Genomic DNA, 18,508 nt, shown 5'->3' on the forward strand with positions numbered 1-18,508 from the left:
ACGGCGAGGCCTTGGGGCAGCCAGCGCGGGCCCGGGAACCCGCCGTGTGGGGCCGCTCCCGCCGCGCACTCACCGGGAGCGGGCGGGGCCCCGACGTCCGTCCCGTCCCGTCCCGTCCCGTCCCGTCCCGTCCCGTCCGCTCCGCCCGGCTCCTCGGCAGCCGCGCCGTGCAGTGCCGTGCCCGGCAGTGCCGTACCGGGGCAGTGCCGGTACCGTGCCCGTACCGTACAGGGGCCGGGCGGGGCCGTGCCGGGGCGGGGCTGTGTGCGAGGCCCGGACGGGGCCGCCGCCGCCCAGCGGCAGGTGCGGGGCCGCAGGATGGCCCAGCGGGGCCGGGAGCCGCGGCCGCTGGCGGAGCGGGCGGCGGAGCTGCGGGTGAGCGGCGGCGGGGACCGGGACCGGGACTGGGACTGGGACCGGGACCGGGACCGCCTCAGCCTCAGCCTCAGCCCCGGGCGGGGCCCTTTCCCCGGTGCCCGCCGGGGCCGAGGGGAGCGCGGGGCTGCGTGAGGCGGGGCGGGTCTGAGGGGAGAGAGGGGCCGCGCCCGGGTCTGGGGCCGGCCGGGGGGGTCTTGATGGGGTGCGGGACCGCGCGAGGGGTCCCTGTGGCGGTGGAGCCGTCCCCCCGCAGGCTGTGGGCTCGGGGGTCCCTGTTGAGGCGTGGGGCTGTGGGGGGGATGGGGGCTGCCTGTGGGGAGCGTGGCAGGGGGAGGTCCGTGTGGGGCTATGGGATGGGTCACCCGCGGGGAAGGAAGGGGTCTCTCCACGGCTCTGCATGTGGTGCCCGACGACCCCCATGTTGTGCTCCAGAACAAGATCGTGGACCGGTGCGAGCGGCTCCAGCTGCAGAGCGCTGCCATCGCCCGGCACGTGGACGAGGTGCTGCCGGCCAAGGACCAGGGCGTCCTGGTGAGTGCCGGTGGTGGCCGGGGCTCGGGGCGGGCCGGTTCCGCCGCTGGCAGAGCCGGCAGGGCCGGTCGGTGCTGCCGGTGGGGCTGAGCAGGGCGGGTGCTCCTCGTGTCCCCTCGGGCCGGCAGAGCGCAGCCAGCGTGGCGCGGGAGCGGGTGATCCAGAGGCTGATCTTCGTGGGGAACGCGTGCGAGAACGAGGAGCAGCGGCTGCTGGAGAGGGTGCACGCGGAGGAGGAGCGGGCGCACCAGAGCATCCTGACCCAGCGGCTGCACTGGAGCGAGGCCCTGCAGAAGCTGGCTGCCCTCCGAACCTACCTGGTGGACATGATCACCAGCCTGGATGACCAGGGCCTGGTGGTGAGTACTGCTGCTGGTACCCAGGGACAGCGCAGCCAGCCCAGCGGTGACCTAAGCTTTTAATGATGGGTCTTAAATACAGTATCCAGCAGCTCGCTGCACTGATAGCGTGGAGGCAGAGCTGGACAGGACCTACATTTGCAGATCTAGCACAAAGAACCTCCTTCACCTGCTTCCTTAAGCCAGGAACCGGTGGCTCTTCCACCTGGCTCAAGCCCCTGGCAAGCCCCTGTGGTCCTAGAGCATCTGCTCTGCCCACTGCTGCTTCTGCTTGCAGTGAGGTTCAGAAGTACCCAGGCTCAGGTCTCCCAGCCTGAAGCTTGTAGCTGCCAGCCCTCAGATGCCCTTTGGCTGGACAGGCAGGACAGCTCTGGGTTGGGAGCTGCTCTTATAGCAGTTAACAGAGCCACCAGTTTTCTAGAGCTCTGTCCAGTTTTAACCACAACGTGACCCTCAGGAGCACCTGCAGCTCGTCCTGAGAGCCTGCCCTGTTGTCTGGCCCATCTCTGCTGGGGATATTTACTGTGCAGAGCTGCCAGTGCTTCCCTTTGCTCAGTTCCTCCTCTGGCCGTCAAATCATCTCAGTTTACCGAGGCAAGCCCTTGGAGGCACTCACCTCCTGCCTTGCTCTCAGCCTCTGCTTGTCAGGTGTAACTTGTGAAGGGGGGGCAGCAGCTCTGCTGGGTGCCATGGGCAGAAGGCAGATGCTGCTCCTGCGGTGGGAAGTGCAGCTCCAGTCCTGCCGCAGTCCCTTGGCTGGCTGGGCTGCGGCCTCGCTGCCGAGAGCAGGGGGTGGAAAGCAAGATCCATCCCATACCTGTGGCAGAAAACAGGGAGACCCTCAGATCCTCTCTCCTTTTGCCACATAGTGGAGGGGAAGTGGGGCTCACACATTCCCCACCTTGGGATGTTGGTGTTGGTGCTTGTGTCTGTCAGGCATCGATACGTGTCATGCTGCAGGACAGTGAAAGGCACGCAGAGCACCCTGCAGCTCCTGTTTGAGCAGGGATCAAATGTTCTGCTAGCACTTTGTCAATGGAGCTGTACCCTGAGAACACACCACTGCCAGCCCGTGCAGAAACAAGTGGGACTGACCAGGAGGTTGGCTCTTGACTCGGGCCCTCCACAGCTTCACCCCTCACTGACAGCTCTGGGGGGTGTTTGCTGCAAGCACAGGGTGTTCCTGCAGCGTGCAATGATGGGATAAGGGACAGGGGGACCTCATGGCTGGGGTTCTCCTGCTCTGGGCAGGGCAGGGTGCAGTGCATCTGTCAGATGCAGACAGGCTGGTGCCTACCAGAGGGTGTGGAATTAGAGCTGGCTGAGTCCTGAGCCAGGGAGTGGAGAGTGCTGCAGCTGGAGAAAATGGGTGCTGGTTCCCCCTGACGAGCGCTGGGGTGAGGAGTGGTTTCTGTGGGTCAGGAAGGAGAACAGTGCTGAAGGAGAGCAGTGCTGCCTGGGTTTGCAGTGCCCAGCCTGGGTTTGGGGTTTCATCTATGGGCATTGCTGCTGTGATGATTCTTTCTCTCCTTGTCCCCAGCGTGCGGAACAAGAGATCTTCGAGAGGTTAGTACCCAGCGGCTCCTGGTCCTTTCCTTGCTCCAGGCTCACCTGCACCCCTTGGCTCCCGCTGTGAGCAGCATGCCCTTGCTCAGGCAGCTGGTGACACCCCTCTTTCCTCCCTCACGCTGCTCTTGTGGGGTTCAAGGACACACAATAGAGATCCCTCTTGTCTCTGCTTCCCATGCTGCCAGAGACAGAGGTGTTTGGCACCTAGAAGCGCTGTATGTGCTATGTCTTTTTGGATGCGCTGGCTCTTGCTTATGGGGGACCTTCTCCAGCTCCCCAGAAAACTCCACGGGGCTCACAGGGAGATGGAGCATGCCTGACCCTAGCCTGATGGCAGGAGATGGGGTGGCCCATCTCCAAAGCTGGGGAGCTCTGTGCCTGGGGTTGTTGCTAGCACCGCATTGCCCAGAGCAGCAGCATGCCCAGACTTGTGCTGCCTCCTTCCCTGAGAGGCAGGATGCACTGAGGGGTGAACCAAGGGCTGATGTCAGCATTCCAAGGCCAGGTTGGATGGGGCTTGGTGCAAGCTGCTCCAGTGGAAGGTGTCCCTGCCATGGCAGGGGTTGGAACTGGATGAGCTTAAGGTCCCTTCCAACCCAAACCAGGCTGGGATTCTGTGATTTCTAACAGTCATCACCAGTAACATGGGGCTGCCCTTGCTTGAGAAGGCAGTGTGGTGGCTGCATTTTACAGGCGTTGATTTCTGGGGCTGCTACAAGGCTGCTGCCTGAACTCTGCTGCCCAGAGGACTTTCAGGGGTATTTTTGCCTGGACCCTACCTATGGAGAGCAGGAAATGTGCCCCAGCACGTCACAGCAGCCTGTGCCAGCGCCTTTACTCACAGCCATGAGCTGTGTGTGCTGCAGGCCATGGGAGCCCAGCAGATCCCCCATCTCCTGGCTATGCTCTGTGAAATCTGGAGCTGCTCTCTTGTTGCATCCCCCCTGCTCTGAGCCAGCCTTTATTGGTGCACGGGGAATTCTGACTCTCTCCCAGCGGCCTCTTCATTGTGCTCCTCTTGTACCTGAATGCCTGCTCTCAGGTGCTTTTGCTCTGTGTCAGGTGAGTGAGGAGGCTGTTGGCTCAGGCTGCTGGGATTGTACTTAAAACACTGAAGTCCTTTCAGAAGGGGCTGTAATTGCAGCCAACCGAAACTATCACTTACGATAAGAGCTTGCCTAGGAATTCCTGCTGTAGTTCCTCTGTGCTCCTCTTGCAACTGCTCCAGCTCGCATTTCTGCCATACCTCCTGGTGATCTTTATAAACACCTCCCAGCTCTGGTCAATAAATCATTGTATTTCAAAATACCTCTTGTTTTCCCTTGCTAGGACAGAGGTGGCGGAGGGAATCTTGGAGCCACAGGAGTCCCTGAAGTTAAACTTTAACCAGACGTGTGTTCAGAGTCCACTGCTGCATCGACTGTGGGCCTCTGCCGTTCTCTGCTGCATCACAGGTCAGTGTCTCCTGCAGGTCCCACACACCCTGGGCATTCCTGTACACCCATTCATGTCGTGCTCAAAGAAACACCCTGATGCTGTGCCCAGCCCAGCCTCTGCCTGTTGCTTGGAGCCTCCAGCCAGGGGGCCAGCAGCAGTGGTTGGGGAGGGGGGGTAAGGGCTGCAAGCGGCTGGTTTTGGCTTGGAGGAGAGCTGGGGTTTGGAAGGATTGTGCCTTGTGTCAGCTCTGTGGCTTAGCCCCACCTGGTTTCTTTTGCTGTTCCCTGCGTCACTGTCAGCACTGAAGCTGGTGCTGCTGTTAGGGATCTCTGTCACTGTGTCCAGAATCGGCCTGCTGATCATTTTAAAAGAGGTGAAGTCACCCATGTGGTGTCTGTGGGACACTGACTGCTGGAGTGAGAAGGGAGGGAATGCAGTAGCTTTCTGATCCTAACGTGAGGCTGTGGCTCTGCACCCCCCGAGGTTTGTTCAGCTCTTGCTGTACAGCTGAGGTTCCATGGGAGATGTCTGTGCTCTGCGCAGGTTGTACCAGGCTGGTGTTGGCTGTGGTGAGCAGGCAGAGGGTTTGCTTCCGGCCGTGCTCTGTTCCAGTGGCTGGTTGGGAAATGTTTGCTTTTACTCCTGCTTTCAGGCCATCGTTAGAGCATTTCAACTACATCCTTTGTTCCTCAAAGATGGCACCATCCTTCACAACCAGAGAACATTTGTCCTGCCTGCTGCCTGGCGAGCAGGCCCTGGGGTGACCTTTCAAAGCTTCTGCATTAACTTCTCATTTTGGCTCATCTCACTTTTGATGCTGATGAGCAGTTTCCAGTGTTCCCTGTTTCCAGTTTTCTCTGTTTCCAGGTCCTTCTCAAAGGTGTGCACTTCTGGCTTTTATTGCTCTTGTGGTTTTGGGTGTTAGCTTCAGGACCAAACACCATCATCATTCATTTGTTCTGCTGCAAACTGTTGTCTAGCTCTTCCTTTGGGATTAATTTCCCCCTCGGTGCCTGAATGCTGGCAGTTGTGCAAACTCTTGTGCTTGGAACATCTCGATGGTTCAGAGCCATCCAGTCAAGCAGGAAACCTTTCCATGATTCTCTTTGTTTTCACACGTTGTTTTTGTTGGATTCCTCTCCCCATAGCCTCCCTAAGAAATGGAATGGCTCTCAGGCATTCAGCTCTTGTAGTGGTGTACTTCACACATAGTTCATTCTGTTTGGCTTTAGTTGGGTGGGTTTTTGTCTGTTGTTCCATTTGACGTGCTGTTACTGCATGCCGAGGATGCCTGCCATACCCTTGCATACCTCATTAGTCTGTAGTGCACCCAGGACCTAGCCTTACAGATTGAGTATTAACTGGTGGTCCTAGCTTTCTTCCAGACACAGTAATGTTGTGTTTCTCATGGTGGTCCCTCCTTCCAGAGATAGCAGAACAGGCGTCAGTCTGGTTTGTTTGCTTGGAAACGGTAAATTCCTGGCCTTGAGGGTTTGTGCTGTAGCCTCTCAAAAAGCTGCAGGCCAGCAGGAAACAGAACCTTCACTCCACACTCAAAAATAACCACGATTCCTTTGATGTCTTCACTTGGCATCCAGGCTTCTGTGTTGCTTAGGTCTGGGGTTTACAAAGGCCTGCAGGGACAGGCCAAGGGGAATGGCTTGAACCTGCCCGAGGGGAGACTGAGCTGAGCTCTTAGGCAGAAGCTCTTCCCTGGGAGGGTGCTGAGGCGCTGGCACAGGGTGCCCAGAGAAGCTGTGGCTGCCCCATCCCTGGCAGTGCTCAAGGCCAGGTTGGACACAGGGGCTTGGAGCAAGCTGCTCCAGTGGAAGGGGTCCCTGCCCGTGGCAGGGGTTGGAGCTGGATGAGCTTCAAGGTCCCTTCCAACCCAAACCAGGCTGGGACTCTATGATATGGTAGAGCTCTTGCTGGCAAATGACTCACCTGCTCCAGCCTTGTTTCCTTGGCAGCTTAAGACATAAAATGGGTGCAGTGAGGGCAGAGGAAGGCAGGGCAAGGAGGGGCACTCACAGGTAGAAACTCTGTCCCCTGGGAGCAGGTGAGTCAGTTGGGCATTGGCCTCATCTCTTGAATTTACAGAGGTGGGAGACACTCGTGGAGTTATTCAGGACTCACACATGGTCTGCTGAGGGGTTTCATGCACGGCGAGCAGTGCTGGGTGCTATCACCCATGGGTTTGCAGTGGTGCAGAGCCCTGGTGGGTGCCAGTGTCCTGCAGCCAGCCCGGCTCTCGCCCTGGGCTGCAGCTCACTGGGTTTGTGCTGTGGTGCAAGGGCAGCCCCTTCATACACAGCAAAACCAAATCACGGCCGTGCTCATCTCTAATGCCCGCTGCTTCCTCCCTCCACTGTTCCCAGCATGCTCGGTTGATAACTTGGGCTTTCTAGGAGGAAAGGGATTTCCCCACCCAGCCCTCTCCATTCCTCCTCGTTCCTGTATTTCCAGCTCTGCAGGATTTCTGTAAGGAGCCCTCCTTCCTTGTGCAAGCTCCTGACTCACCCGGGCTAGGGGAGGAGAAGTCAGGTCCTGCTCACCCACAGCGGCGGTGGGAAGGGACACGGGAGCTGAGGTTTGTGTCGCTCCCAAAAGTGGGATGAGCCAAACCTGTGGAGTTCTGATTTGTGTGGATCTGACAGAGTAAAATGAGCAGCATCTTGTTCAGCATAGAGAAGACAGGGCTCCAGGCAGACCTTAGAGCAACTCCAGTGCCTAAAGGGGCTACAGGAAACCTGGAGAGGGGCTTGGGACAAGGGCAAGTAGTGATAAGACAATGCGGGATTCAAACTGAAAGAAGGCTGATTTAGATCAGACATTAGGAAGAAATCACTTATTGTGAGGGTGCTTGCTGGCACCTCGCTGGCACATGGTGCCCAGAGAAGCTGTGGCTGCCCCATCCCTGGCAGTGCTCAAGGCCAGGTTGGATACAGGGGCTTGGAGCAAGCTGCTCCAGTGGAAGGGGTCCCTGCCCATGGCAGGGGTTGGAGCTGGAGGAGCTTTAGGGTCCCTTCAACCCAAACCACTCTGTGATTCTGTGATCTCTGACTCGGTAGCACTTGTAGTGCAAGGGGGGAGAGGTGCCGGGTAAAGTCTGGGCTTTGTTGAGTCTGGTTTGAGAGGGAAAGCTGCCGGGAGCTGCTGTGCTGGCCCCCAGCCCCTGTCACCCTGGGGGGGCAGATGGGTTCCTCAGGAACGATGTGCAAGGGGAGGTTGGTTGTGATTGTGTTTCTGATGGCCAGGACTTCTTCAGGTGGTGGCCACCGAGCCGGTGCTCACTGTGTGGCTCCTCTTGCAGGCTCACAGGAGATTCACATTGATGAGAAAACGCTCAGCCCCCACCTCAGCCTGTCGGAGGACAAGAAAACCCTGACCTTCAGCCCCAAGAAAGCAAAGGTGGACTTGGACGGCCCCGAGCGGTTTGACCACTGGCCCAACGCTTTGGCTACTGCAGGTTTCCAGTCCGGAGTCTGTGCGTGGAGGATCAGCGTGGACAAGAGCTGTGCCTACAAGCTGGGGGTTTGCTACAGCTCCCTGCCACGGAAGGGCTCTGCCAACGAAGCCCGCCTGGGCTTCAATGCTGCCTCCTGGGTCTTCTCGCGCTACGACAGGGAGTTCAGGTTCCTGCACGCCGGGCGCCTGCAGGCCGTGGAGCTGCTCAAGGCTCCGGCAGAGATTGGGGTCCTGCTTGACTTGGCAGGAGGGGAGGTGTTCTTTTACGACCCTGATTCCTGCACCATCCTCTTCTCCCATAGGGAGACCTTCACAGAGCCCCTGTACCCTGTTTTCGCTGTGGCACACGAGAGCATCTCGCTTGTCCAGTGAGCGAAGCATTGTGCTCACTGAGGGGGTGAAGATACAATTGTATGTACAGTGACTGTATATGCACTATACAGTACCTTTGTGGGGGAAAGGAGACCACACAGATCCTGCCTTCAGACTACATCTGTTCTCCGTGTGTTTGACAGCAGCTTTTCCCTCCTCCGGGAGGATCACCCACCCTATCTGCCAGGGGAGGGGGTCAGGGTCATGCCTGCCTCCATCATTTGTTCTGTTATTTAATTCCTCTCTGACCAAAGGCAGCTTCCCGCCTGATGGTGGGCTTCATAAAGCAGGAGAAATAATAGCAAATGTTTCCTGCTTGACTTGACAGCTCTGGACGTGTGGAGGAACAGAAGGGAGGAGGCACATGGAAAGGGACATCACTGGGACACAGCTGGTGGCATGCTTTGGGAGGAGCAGGGACAGGGCAGGGGGCTGTCACCCGTGCAGACCTATGCCAAGGCAGGGGCACCCCAAGGGGCTGTGGTCCATGGAAGAGCCCACGTCAGAGCAGAGGAGGAAGCAGCAAGGAGAGCACAAACCTCAGCTGAGCTGCTCCTTACCTTGCCAACAGTTTGAGGGTTCAGTGTAGTGTGGCAAAACCCCAGGGAGCTGATGTTAGGCCCGGAGGAAGGAGAGGTGTTGGGCTGAAGTTGAGCCAAGGGAGAAGGGTAGGAAAGGTGCTTCCCTGTTTGAAATTTGTCATCTTTATTACTCAATGCCCACATTGGTACAGTTTAATTAGCAATACATGAAATGAAGTGAAATTGCCCAACTTCTGTCTTGCTGGCAGCAGGAGGCCCACAGCCACTGTTGGGAAGAGGGTGATGGGGGTGGTGAGGTGGTCAGTCTGGGGTACACTGAGGTGATCAGGACTGCGTGTGGGTGCCCTGCATGGACAGACCAACCCGAGACAGACCAACCCGGGGCTGCTGGAGCCTCTTCCCTGCGTGACTGCAAAGGCACAAACCCCAAAGACTGCTTCCATCCCTCCTGCCAGAAGGAGCCTGTGGAACACAGCTTCACCCAGGCCCCAGCTGTTAGGGACAGACACCACCGCTCGCTTTGCCCAGTGTTTGAGAGCTGTGAAAGCAGCAGCAGCAATGCTTAGTGTCAGGAACACTTTATTACAGGACCCCCTCCCGCTCCACAGGCAGCACTGCTCCCTGGCCCTGCCAACACTTGTTTCTTTTCCCTGCGCAACCAGCAGCAAGAAACCCCACGCTGGGACCAGTTCATGGCTCAGCAGCACCGGCTCTCCCCTGCGCACAGCTACTCCTTCTCAATAAGAGCCAGGAGGTGGCTCAGCGAGGGCAGGACGTGCTCGGACGGCACCTCCGGCTCGTCGCCCTGCCCCGCGGCCCGGAGCAGGAAGCTGTGCATGCCCACGGCCCGCGCTGCCCGGTAGTCCCGGCTGTAGTCATCCCCGACGTGAGCTGCCTGCCGGGGCAGGGCCCCGCCGAGCCGCAGCGCCTGCTCGAAGATCCTCGCGTCCGGCTTGGCGCAGCCCGCGGCCTCGGAGGTGAGCACGAAGTCGAAGTGGTGCCGCAGCTCGCACTGGCAGAGGATGCTCTCCAGCCGGTTGTCGAAGTTGGACACGACCCCCATGCGGAAGCCGCGCCGGCGGCACTGGCTCAGGGTCTCGCTGGCGCCGGGCAGCAGCTCCCAGTTGCGGGCGCTGCAGTAATCGTGGTAGAGCTTCTCCGCCACGGCCGTGAGGACGCTCTCGTCCCGCACGCCCGAGAGCCTGAAGGTCTGCTTGACAACATCGACCCACCACTGCCGGGAGCTCAGCCCCCGGCCCTGCCCGTAGTTGGGGAAGCGCCGGCGCTGGGCCCCGTACGCCTCCAGGAAGGAGCGGCTGAGCGCCTCCGGCTGCACCCGCACGCCGAGAGCCCGGGCCTCGGCCGCGTAGCTGTGTCCCGGGGGCTGCCGCAGCCGCAGCAGAGTGTCCTTCACGTCCCACGTCAGCAAGCGGAGCCGCAGCATGGCCTCAGCGGAGCTCGGCGCCGCGGGACGCCCGGGACAGGCGGCAGGGCGGAGCCGGGGGCGCCGCAGGCTCCCGCCGGTCACCGTCGCAGCGGTGCTGGAACGGGCCCGTGGCCCGCATCACAGCCGCGTCCCTCGGGGGGGGTCAGGGTCACGGACACGGCCGGGGGGGCCGCCCCGCTCGCAGGGCCGCGGGGCAAAGTGTCCCGGGGCGGGAGCTGAACACCCCGCACCGCGGGTGCCGGAGCGGGGCCCGGTGCGAGGGCTCGGCGGGGCCGTACCGGGGCCGGCTGGGGGTGCGCGGCCGCGGGGGCTCCCCCGGCCCCGGGCTCAGGCGCGACCGCGACCCAAGGCAGCCCCGGCCCGCACCCACCTCTGCCGCGGAAGCGCCGCTGCCCGCCCCGGAAGCTCCGCCCGGCTCAGGCCCGCCCCGCCGCCGCCTCCTCCCGCAGCCACCGCAGCAGCTGCGGCGTGAAGTAGGTGATGATGGCGTCGGCTCCTGCGGAGAGAGCGGGCGGGTGGAGCGGCCCCGCGGCGGCAGCAGCCCGGGGCCGGGGCCGGGGCCGGGGCCGGGGCAGGCCCGGGGCGGGGGCTCGGTCTCACCTGCGCGCCTGAAGGCCGTGACCGCCTCCCTGACCGCGGCCTCCAGGGGAAAGGCGCCGGCCTGGGCCCCGTGCCACAGCATGGCGAACTCCCCCGAGACGTGGTACACGGCCAGCGGGTGCGTGGGGTGCTGCGGGGAGCGGCGGGGTCCGGCCTCGTGTCCGCTGCCCCCCTCACAGCAGCACCGGCCCCAACACGAGGCCCGCAGTGACAGCCCCGGTGTCCCGACCGCCCCCCCCCCCGCACACCTTCGCTGCCCTCGGACACCCAGCGCCCTCCCCTCCGCAGGAGCTTACTCGAGCCTTGACGTCCCTCACAAGGTCCAGGTAGGGCATCCCCGGCTTCACCATTAGCACGTCCGCTCCCTCCCGCACGTCCCGGTCCTGTGAGGGGAACGCGCGACCCCAGCAGCTCGGGCGCAAGAACGTTCCAGCAAGTTCGTGCTTTCACCCGCAAGAGCCCACAGAGGGGCTGTGATGGGGGAGGCAAAGCTCCCCCCCCGCCAGACACCCGGTGCTGGGGGAGGCAATGGCTCTGTGGCTCTGCCCCATCCCTGGCAGTGCTCAAGGCCAGGTTGGACACAGGGGCTTGGAGCAAGCTGCTCCAGTGGAAGGGGTCCCTGCCCGTGGCAGGGTTGGAGCTGGAGGAGCTTTAAGGTCCCTTCCAACCCAAACCAGGCTGGGATTCATGAGCCAACACCCCAAGCCACAGCAGGGTACGGGATCACCACCTCCACAGCTCCCAGCACAGTCCTTGGGCTGGGCACCAGCTCTGCAGGCTGATGGGCCTCGTTTCTCCTGCTTGTTGAAGGGGAAGACCCATGGCCGTTTTGCTGCCTCCCACTCCCTTTTTTCTCCAAGAGCCCTGACCTTGCTCTCCCCAAGCCCTGTGAGGAATTGTCACCACACAGGAGAGCGTTCTGGTCCCCACAGCCACAGCCCCACTCTCACACCCTCACTCACCACCGCACGCATGGCCAGGCCCCTGGCGCCCGGTGGCAGCTGGTAGCATCGCCTGTCCCCGAAGGCAGGTTTGGACAGAGCAGCATCCCTGGTGAGAGGTGAGGCAGGGCAGGGGATGAGGACCAGCACCGCTCCCCGTGCCTCCCACATACAGCTTCAGAAACATGAGCACAGACCAGGACGAGCACCTGAGGGGGGTCTCCTGACCCATGTCTGTGCCCCAGCATCACCTGGGGAGGTACAACAGCCAGGCTGAGCTGTGCTTCAGCACCCACTGCCCTCCCCATGCCCAGATGGGGTGAAATCGTGTCAGATGTTTTCCCTTTGCTCTTTTCCAAGGCAGGTTCCTCAGGGATGCCTCACCAGAGTCAGGCTGTTCCTGGGACAAGGTCTACCAGCTGACCAAGCTGAGCTTGGCCCTGAAGCCACCCTTTGGGGCAACACCAGCTCCTGTAACTGCCCTCCTCGCTGCTTCTGGCAGCTCCCTATGTACCTGCATTGCCACCAATGCCCAGGACAAGCAGGTGACCAGGGTGGTCTCTGTCCCACCCCGATCTTTCCCCCCCAGCCTGCCTCTCCTGGGCAAGGTACATTTATCTCCCTTTCCTATCAGGAAGCAAGAGGAGCGTGCTCCAAAGTGACCTGAATGGTCCCAGGCTCTGACCAAGCCCCCTTCCCAAATAACTGCCTGGGAATGCAGCTCCCGCCTGAGGGGCAAACCCACCGGAAGGGACCGTAGAAGCACGAAGCAAACTTGGCGCTGTAGCTCATCACCGAGACCTGCAGAGGAGAGCGGAGCTGTGAGGGCCAGAAGGTGGGTGCTGCATCCCGGCAGCAGCGATTCCCTCCCATGGCTCATCTATAACACATCCACCTTTCCCTGCCAGAGCCCTGCCACCTCAGCGTCTCCACATCCAGCCAAGGACATTCCCTTCCTGTGTGCACGCGGACAGGGAAATGCCTGTGGCACACGGAATAACAGAGTGGTTTGGGTTGGAAGGGACCTTAAAGCTCCCCCAGCTCTAACTCCTGCCACGGGCAGGGACCCCTTCCACTGGAGCAGCTTGCTCCAAGCCCCTGTGTCCAACCTGGCCTTGAGCACTGCCAGGGATGGGGCAGCCACAGCTTCTCTGGGCACCCTGTGCCAGCGCCTCAGCACCCTCACAGGGAAGAGCTTCTGCCCAAGAGCTCATCTCAGTCTCCCCTCTGGCAGGTTAAAGCCATTCCCCTTGGCCTGTCCCTACACCCTAGGCAAGGCAGGGGTTTGCTTCCCCAAGTGCTCTCCCAGGTCCCATGGTGGCACAGGCTCCCTGTGGTCATCACTCCTGCCTCTGGCTCATACAGATCCTGAGCTCACCTTGTTGCCCAAGTCATTGGAGATCAGCGCTGCCTTCATGGCCGCGATGCGCCCGTCCATCATATCTGAGGGGGCAACGATGTGGCAGCCTGCAGGGAAACAACAGACACTGAGGAGTGCCTGAGGCTTTGGCTTTGCCAAGGAGCAAAGGAGCAGGAGACCCCAGTACTGAGGAGGTCCTGGCTGCCTGCAGCTCCCCCATCTTGGAACAGATCCCTCCCAGTTGGAGCCAGGCCCCGTTTGCTGTATGTCCAGCTGAAAGGGAGAGGGAACAGGTCTGAGCCTGGGTACCGCTGCGGGGGACCCTCACCTGCTTTGGCGTAGGCCAGCGCCACTTGTGCCAGGCGCTGGCAGCTCAGCTCGTTCTGGATGGTGCCGTCCTCGCGCAGGATGCCTGCGAGACAAAGCCAGGTTACACAGGGGCTGGACGGGCCCTGCCTCCATCTCTATGGAAGGAGATGGCTCTGGGGACAAGCTATGAGGATATTCAGAGCAACAGCGGGGAGTGTGTCAAGGGAGATGGATAAGGACCAAGAGACCAACAACCACATGAGTGCTCTGGGGAAGGGAAGATGGAGATGGGGGACACGGGTGCTCAGACAGACTCAGATGGCCAGAGTGGCTGCCTCAAGCACCCGTGCCTCCCACCCTGCTGTTAAAACCCAGGAGATGTCTCCCAAGCTCAACTGCATCGGTACTGGGGAGCCAAGTCCTGGTGCAGGGGCTGGTCAGACCCCACCAGCACACATAGCTCCTCAGCAGAAAGTGACCCCCCCGGAGATTCCCAGTGCCAGGAAGATGCATGAGGAGCAGCGCAGGACCCAGGCTGTGCGCTCACCACAGTGCCCATGGGAGGTGTAAGGGCACAAGCAGACATCGCAGGCAATCAGCAGCTCTGGGAAGGTGGAGCGGATCTTCTTGATGGCCTGGATGGCAGGAGTGTCCTCTGCATCAGCAGCAGAGCCCTCCTCATCCTGTGGGGAGAGAAATGCTTCAGCACACACAGCCCAGGGCTTCCCACCCGCTCCTCCATGGCAGAGGCTCTGCCCAGGGACCCATTTCTGAGCCCTGAGACCCTGTCACACTGGGCAGTGTGAGCACCAGCCATAGAACAGGATGATGGAGTTGGGCCTCTGAGCAGCCAGTGCAGGTCTCAAGCCCACCTGCAAGAGCTTTCACTACAGGCTCCCATCCCCGTCCTGCTCTACTGGGTGAGGTGCAAGCAAGGCCAGAGACCCTGAGCTGCTCCTGTTTGATCATCAGAACCTCCCTGGCCCCACTCTGCCTTCCCACACCCCTGTGGTTACCCCCTGCCACCACCCTGCACACTGACCTTGTGGACCTTGCTGGGCACCCCGAAGATGAGCACACACTTCAGACCGTCCTCAACGAGGGGACGCAGCATCCCCTCCAGCTTGTTGACTCCGTACCTGAGAAGAGCAAAGGGAAGGGGCTGCCAGGCACCCGCGCCATGGGTGAGCTGGGCTGTGCCTTGGGTGCTGGTCTGGGAGCGACCCAGCATCCGCAGCAAGCAGCAGCTGGAGATATAGGGGACACGTTGCCTGAACATTGTGAAGAACAATCCAGGACCTTATCTGGGAGTACAGGAACATTATCTACCCGGCATGGACACTCTCTGCTCTGAAAGGCCAAGCATGCCCTGTCCCTGGACCCCTTATCGTGGTGTCCCTGTGGCAGATCCAGCCCACCTCCCCATAGGAACACCTCCTGGGGCCTCTGTGACCACAACCCTGCTGATGCAGCAGCAGATGAAGACAGGAGCTGCCAGTCCAGCAGGATCTCGTGCAGGACCAGAGCCCATGTCCTTGCACAGGTTTTCCAGCTGCTGCTGGAAACCCCATTTCCAATTTCCCTGCATGCTGAGCCCACACAATGTGCGAGTACTCTGGGACATCGTGAGAGCCTGGCGCTATCCCTGCCAGTACTGGTACTTTCCCGGCACTCCAATATGATTCCCTACACTCCCTTAGTGGATGAGTGCTCCTGCCCTGCCTGATGCTGAGGGATCCCCACGGCAGGGACCACAGAGGGTTGGAAGCATCGCTCCCGGCTCATGCTCATCTCAGGCCATGCATCAACCCTGCTTGGGCATGGAGCACGGCAGTGACTGTCACGCAGCTCAGCAGGGCTGGACTCTTACCTGGCTTGTCCAGGGAGGCTGGGGATCGGCTCCACTGCATCAGGGCTGTCACTGCAGGAGGTGGATGGGACGACACGTGAGGACTCAGTGTGAGGATTTGACCCCCATCCCAGGCTCATCCACTCCATGGGGAATCTGAACCTATCTAAGAGCTCAGGGAGCACCTAAACCGGTCACCCTGAGCATGGTCCCTCCCTAACCCAGAGAGCCAGGGCTCACTCACGTGACAAAAATGGGGTAGATGAGGTTGGAGGCATCGAAGGTGGTGGCTGTACACTGCCAGGAGCGCAGCACAGGGTGGAAGTAGCCGCTGTGGAGACGGGAATCCGCCTGCATCGTGGAGGCTGTGGAAGGAGGCTCTGAAACACCAGCAGAAGCCAGCAGGTTGGTGAGCAGTGGTGCCCTGGCAAGCTGCTGCTGTTGGTGCATGTGAGGAGGGGGCTGAGATCCACGCAGCCACGGCAGGACCATCCCTGTCCCTCACCGGGCACACACAGAGACCACGAGCTGCATCCCAGCCAGCTCCATCCCAGCCCTGCTGGTGGCTGCTGCAGGACCCGCAGCAGCAGTCACATAAACAGGGATGGTGCTGACTCCTCCCCAAGAAACCCCTCAATTCTGTGTATGAAACCACCAGTTCACAACCACCAGTGTCCCCCCACAGCAGAACCCTCCTCAGGCTCCCTCTGGTTTGGCTGCTACAGCTGTAACAGAGTTTTCTGTCAGTGAGATGGTCTTTGCCGAATTCATTTCACTTTTGCTTAATGCTGTGTAGGTTGTTTGATACAGGTTTGTATACAGTGAAGAGCTGCTCTATGTAGCACAATGTATTTATGGCTGCAGTGTATAGGTGCAGTTACAGAACAGTACAGGCACTGAATGGGAGAGCTGCATGGGATCACCCTGATGACTCCAGGGCTTTAAACCCCACAGCTCCAGTGGCCACTTGCTGCTGGGTGAGGAACACCAGGGAGTTGCGCAAAGTGACTGCAGAGGTTGCAAAGCATTACTCAGTGTACAGAAACGAAGAGTTAGCTGTGTTAATGCTGGAACTTGCCCTGTAGCAATGCTTTCTTCTTCTGTAACAGACCTGGTAACAGCTCTGTGATGAAACTGCTAAGATTTAAATTCCCCCTAGAGCTAAATTCCCACCACCGCGTGGTGGATGAGTGCGATGGAAGGGCTGTTTGCCTGCAGCACAGCAGGGAGCAGCTGTTTGAGCCCTGGGAACCCCAGCCTGGACCGCAGCCTGTTTGTACAAGCAGCTTCAAGGACTCAGGCTGGCTGCTCTCACAGGGCTGCATCCCACAGGCGCCTGCGCAGGGTGTCCCGGGGGACAAGAGCCAAGTCCCTGCTGGAGACCAGATGGTTCTGAGAGCTGGAGACTTCTGAAGGAGCGAGCGGATTCCTCCCCCAGTGCCCCCCGTGGCAGGGGGGGGCTGCCCTAGGAGGGCACACGAGGACAGGAGCTGGCTTGGAGCAGCCCTGGGGTCCCCAGTCCCACCCCTGGAGGGATTCCCCAAGCAATAAACCTCATGGACCCGCTGCCGGGGAACAGGTACAGCCCAGGGAGAATGCTTTACAGCAGCACCCACGGCACCAGGGAGCACCAGGGCTGTGCAGGAGATGGCTCCATCCTGCAGGAAAACCTTTAATCTGAGGCGTGCACACACTCTAGATACTGCAGTGCTGAGCCACGTTCTCAGTCTGTACCAGAGCACGCCAGTGCAGAGGGCACTGGTAATATGGGGCATCATGTCAAGTCAAGGCCTGACCTGAGTCTCTCACTTCTGCTTGGGGATGGGCAAAAGGCACCTCTCGGTTACCTACAGGCTCACACCTACATAAACACTGTATGAAGAAGCTGGATGGTGCTGGGGGGCGGTTGCAGACCAGCTGGCAGAGCCACAGCATGGCTTGGCAAGTCAGTTTTAGCCCTTGGAAAGCTGTTGCTCTGCCCTTACTCACAGGGAACGGGCCAGCCCTGGGCTGAACTGCAGTTGGCAGCTCCAGTGCAGTGGCCGGGCTCCAGGCTGGGACCAGTGGAGAACAAAGGGCTCAGTGAGCAAAACCCACCTCGAGAATCCAAAAAATGCTTTTAACAGTTAATCCCCAGGAGGAAGGGGCAGGGTGGAACCAGAGGCACCTGACTCTGTGCAGGGCAGATAGAGGCCCCGGCTCAGAGGCTGCCCTTGCTGGGCAAGGAGGGGACGGGGACAGGGCTGAATTGCAGAGCAGAGATAACAGCCGGGGGGGTGGGCCCAGCACAGCGCTGTCTGCTGTGAGCTGGGGGCACCGGGGGCTCCTCACCAGCCCCACGTGGAGCTGCAGGGTCCCCCTGCCCAGCCAAGAGCACCCGCCTGGATGAGGGCACCGGGGTCTTACAGCCTCTGTGTGCTGCACGGGGAAGGCCAGGGGAGATGCAGAGTAAGGGCTGCACGAGTGCTGCGGTAAGGGGCCACTGCACCATAGAGTCCCAGCCTGGTTTGGGTTGAATTGGAAGGGACCTTAAAGCTCCTCCAGCTCCAACCCCTGCCACGGGCAGGGACCCCTTCCACTGGAGCAGCTTGCTCCAAGCCCCTGTGTCCAACCTGGCCTTGAGCACTGCCAGGGATGGGGCAGCCACAGCTTCTCTGGGCACCCTGTGCCAGCGCCTCAGCACCCTCACAGGGAAGAGCTTCTGCCTAAGAGCTCAGCTCAGTCTCCCTCTGGCAGGTTCAAGCCATTCCCCTTGGCCTGTCCCTACAGGCCCTTGTCCCAAGCCCCTCTCCAGGTTCCCTGCAGCCCCTTCAGGCACTGGAGCTGCTCTCAGGTCTCCCCTTCAGGAGCCTTCTCTTCTCCAGGCTGCCCCAGCCCAGCTCTCCCAGCCTGGCTCCAGAGCAGAGCTGCTCCGGCCCTCATCCTTCCCTGCACAACATCCACCTCAAGTCCTGCAGATACGCTCAGCGGATCTGCAATTACACCGCAGCATCACACGCTGCTCGGTGCTCTACCGAGCAGAACCCATCCTGCCCTTACTGCGCTACCGAGAGCTGCCCTTGCCGCCTGCACCCAAGCGGTGTCTCCTTGGCCGGCCGGGCCCTCCCCCTCCCGTTATACCGATCTCCAGCCTCAGAACAGGCTTATAAGAAGACGGGGTCGGGGACCGGGGGCACCGGAGCCGGGGCGAATGCCCCGGCTCCGGTGCCCCCGGTCCCCGACCCCGTCCCCGTCGCAGGCACTCACCGGCCGCCGCGTCCTGCTCTGCCCGTATGAGTCTCCCCGCGCCCCCTACGATTTGCATAATCCCGCCCTCTGATTAGCATAGACACGCCCCCTCAGTGCG

The 18,508-nt window shown here is 60.6% G+C and overlaps 3 protein-coding genes across 3 annotated transcripts; 1 reads left to right on the top strand and 2 right to left on the bottom strand.

Moving 5' to 3' along the window:
* Positions 1-260: 260 nt before the first annotated feature.
* BSPRY (B-box and SPRY domain containing) lies at positions 261-8,234 on the top strand. Its single transcript, XM_065695552.1, has 6 exons — positions 261-375; positions 811-909; positions 1,038-1,268; positions 2,809-2,834; positions 4,167-4,291; positions 7,588-8,234. The coding sequence occupies exons 1-6, from the start codon at positions 319-321 to the stop codon at positions 8,112-8,114; spliced, it is 1,065 nt and encodes a 354-aa protein (XP_065551624.1). The 5' UTR covers positions 261-318; the 3' UTR covers positions 8,115-8,234.
* Positions 8,235-8,802: 568 nt separating this feature from the next.
* Positions 8,803-10,436, bottom strand: HDHD3 (haloacid dehalogenase like hydrolase domain containing 3). The gene has a single exon (XM_065695553.1). It carries the CDS (start codon positions 10,098-10,100, stop codon positions 9,384-9,386), a length of 717 nt encoding a protein of 238 aa, XP_065551625.1. The 5' UTR covers positions 10,101-10,436; the 3' UTR covers positions 8,803-9,383.
* A 76-nt stretch (positions 10,437-10,512) lies between these two features.
* On the bottom strand, positions 10,513-18,492 carry ALAD (aminolevulinate dehydratase). Its single transcript, XM_065695551.1, has 12 exons — positions 18,409-18,492; positions 15,407-15,542; positions 15,184-15,234; positions 14,356-14,452; positions 13,861-13,996; positions 13,333-13,416; positions 13,023-13,111; positions 12,390-12,445; positions 11,666-11,753; positions 11,000-11,086; positions 10,704-10,833; positions 10,513-10,599 (listed from the first exon to the last, which is right to left on the bottom strand). Exons 1-12 carry the CDS (start codon positions 18,464-18,466, stop codon positions 10,520-10,522), a joined length of 1,092 nt encoding a protein of 363 aa, XP_065551623.1. The 5' UTR covers positions 18,467-18,492; the 3' UTR covers positions 10,513-10,519.
* Positions 18,493-18,508: the final 16 nt, after the last annotated feature.

The sequence above is a fragment of the Lathamus discolor genome, chromosome 15 (genome assembly GCF_037157495.1).
Source record: "Lathamus discolor isolate bLatDis1 chromosome 15, bLatDis1.hap1, whole genome shotgun sequence".
NCBI classification, from domain to species: Eukaryota; Metazoa; Chordata; class Aves; order Psittaciformes; family Psittacidae; genus Lathamus; species Lathamus discolor.

What these genes read in the sequence shown, in the direction of transcription:
- BSPRY (XM_065695552.1), top strand. Translation starts at nt 319, where the DNA reads ATGGCCCAGCGGGGCCGGGAGCCGCGGCCGCTGGCGGAGCGGGCGGCG. An exon ending in TGGATGACCAGGGCCTGGTG is followed by an intron (nt 1,269 to 2,808) that starts GTGAGTACTGCT and finishes CCTTGTCCCCAG; the next exon opens with CGTGCGGAACAAGAGATCTT. An exon ending in GAACAAGAGATCTTCGAGAG is followed by an intron (nt 2,835 to 4,166) that starts GTTAGTACCCAG and finishes TTCCCTTGCTAG; the next exon opens with GACAGAGGTGGCGGAGGGAA.
- HDHD3 (XM_065695553.1), bottom strand. Translation starts at nt 10,100, where the DNA reads ATGCTGCGGCTCCGCTTGCTGACGTGGGACGTGAAGGACACTCTGCTG.
- ALAD (XM_065695551.1), bottom strand. Translation starts at nt 18,466, where the DNA reads ATGCAAATCGTAGGGGGCGCGGGGAGACTCATACGGGCAGAGCAGGAC. An exon ending in AGCCTCCCTGGACAAGCCAG is followed by an intron (nt 14,453 to 15,183) that starts GTAAGAGTCCAG and finishes TGCTCTTCTCAG; the next exon opens with GTACGGAGTCAACAAGCTGG. An exon ending in TGCTTCTACGGTCCCTTCCG is followed by an intron (nt 11,754 to 12,389) that starts GTGGGTTTGCCC and finishes ACCTCTCACCAG; the next exon opens with GGATGCTGCTCTGTCCAAAC.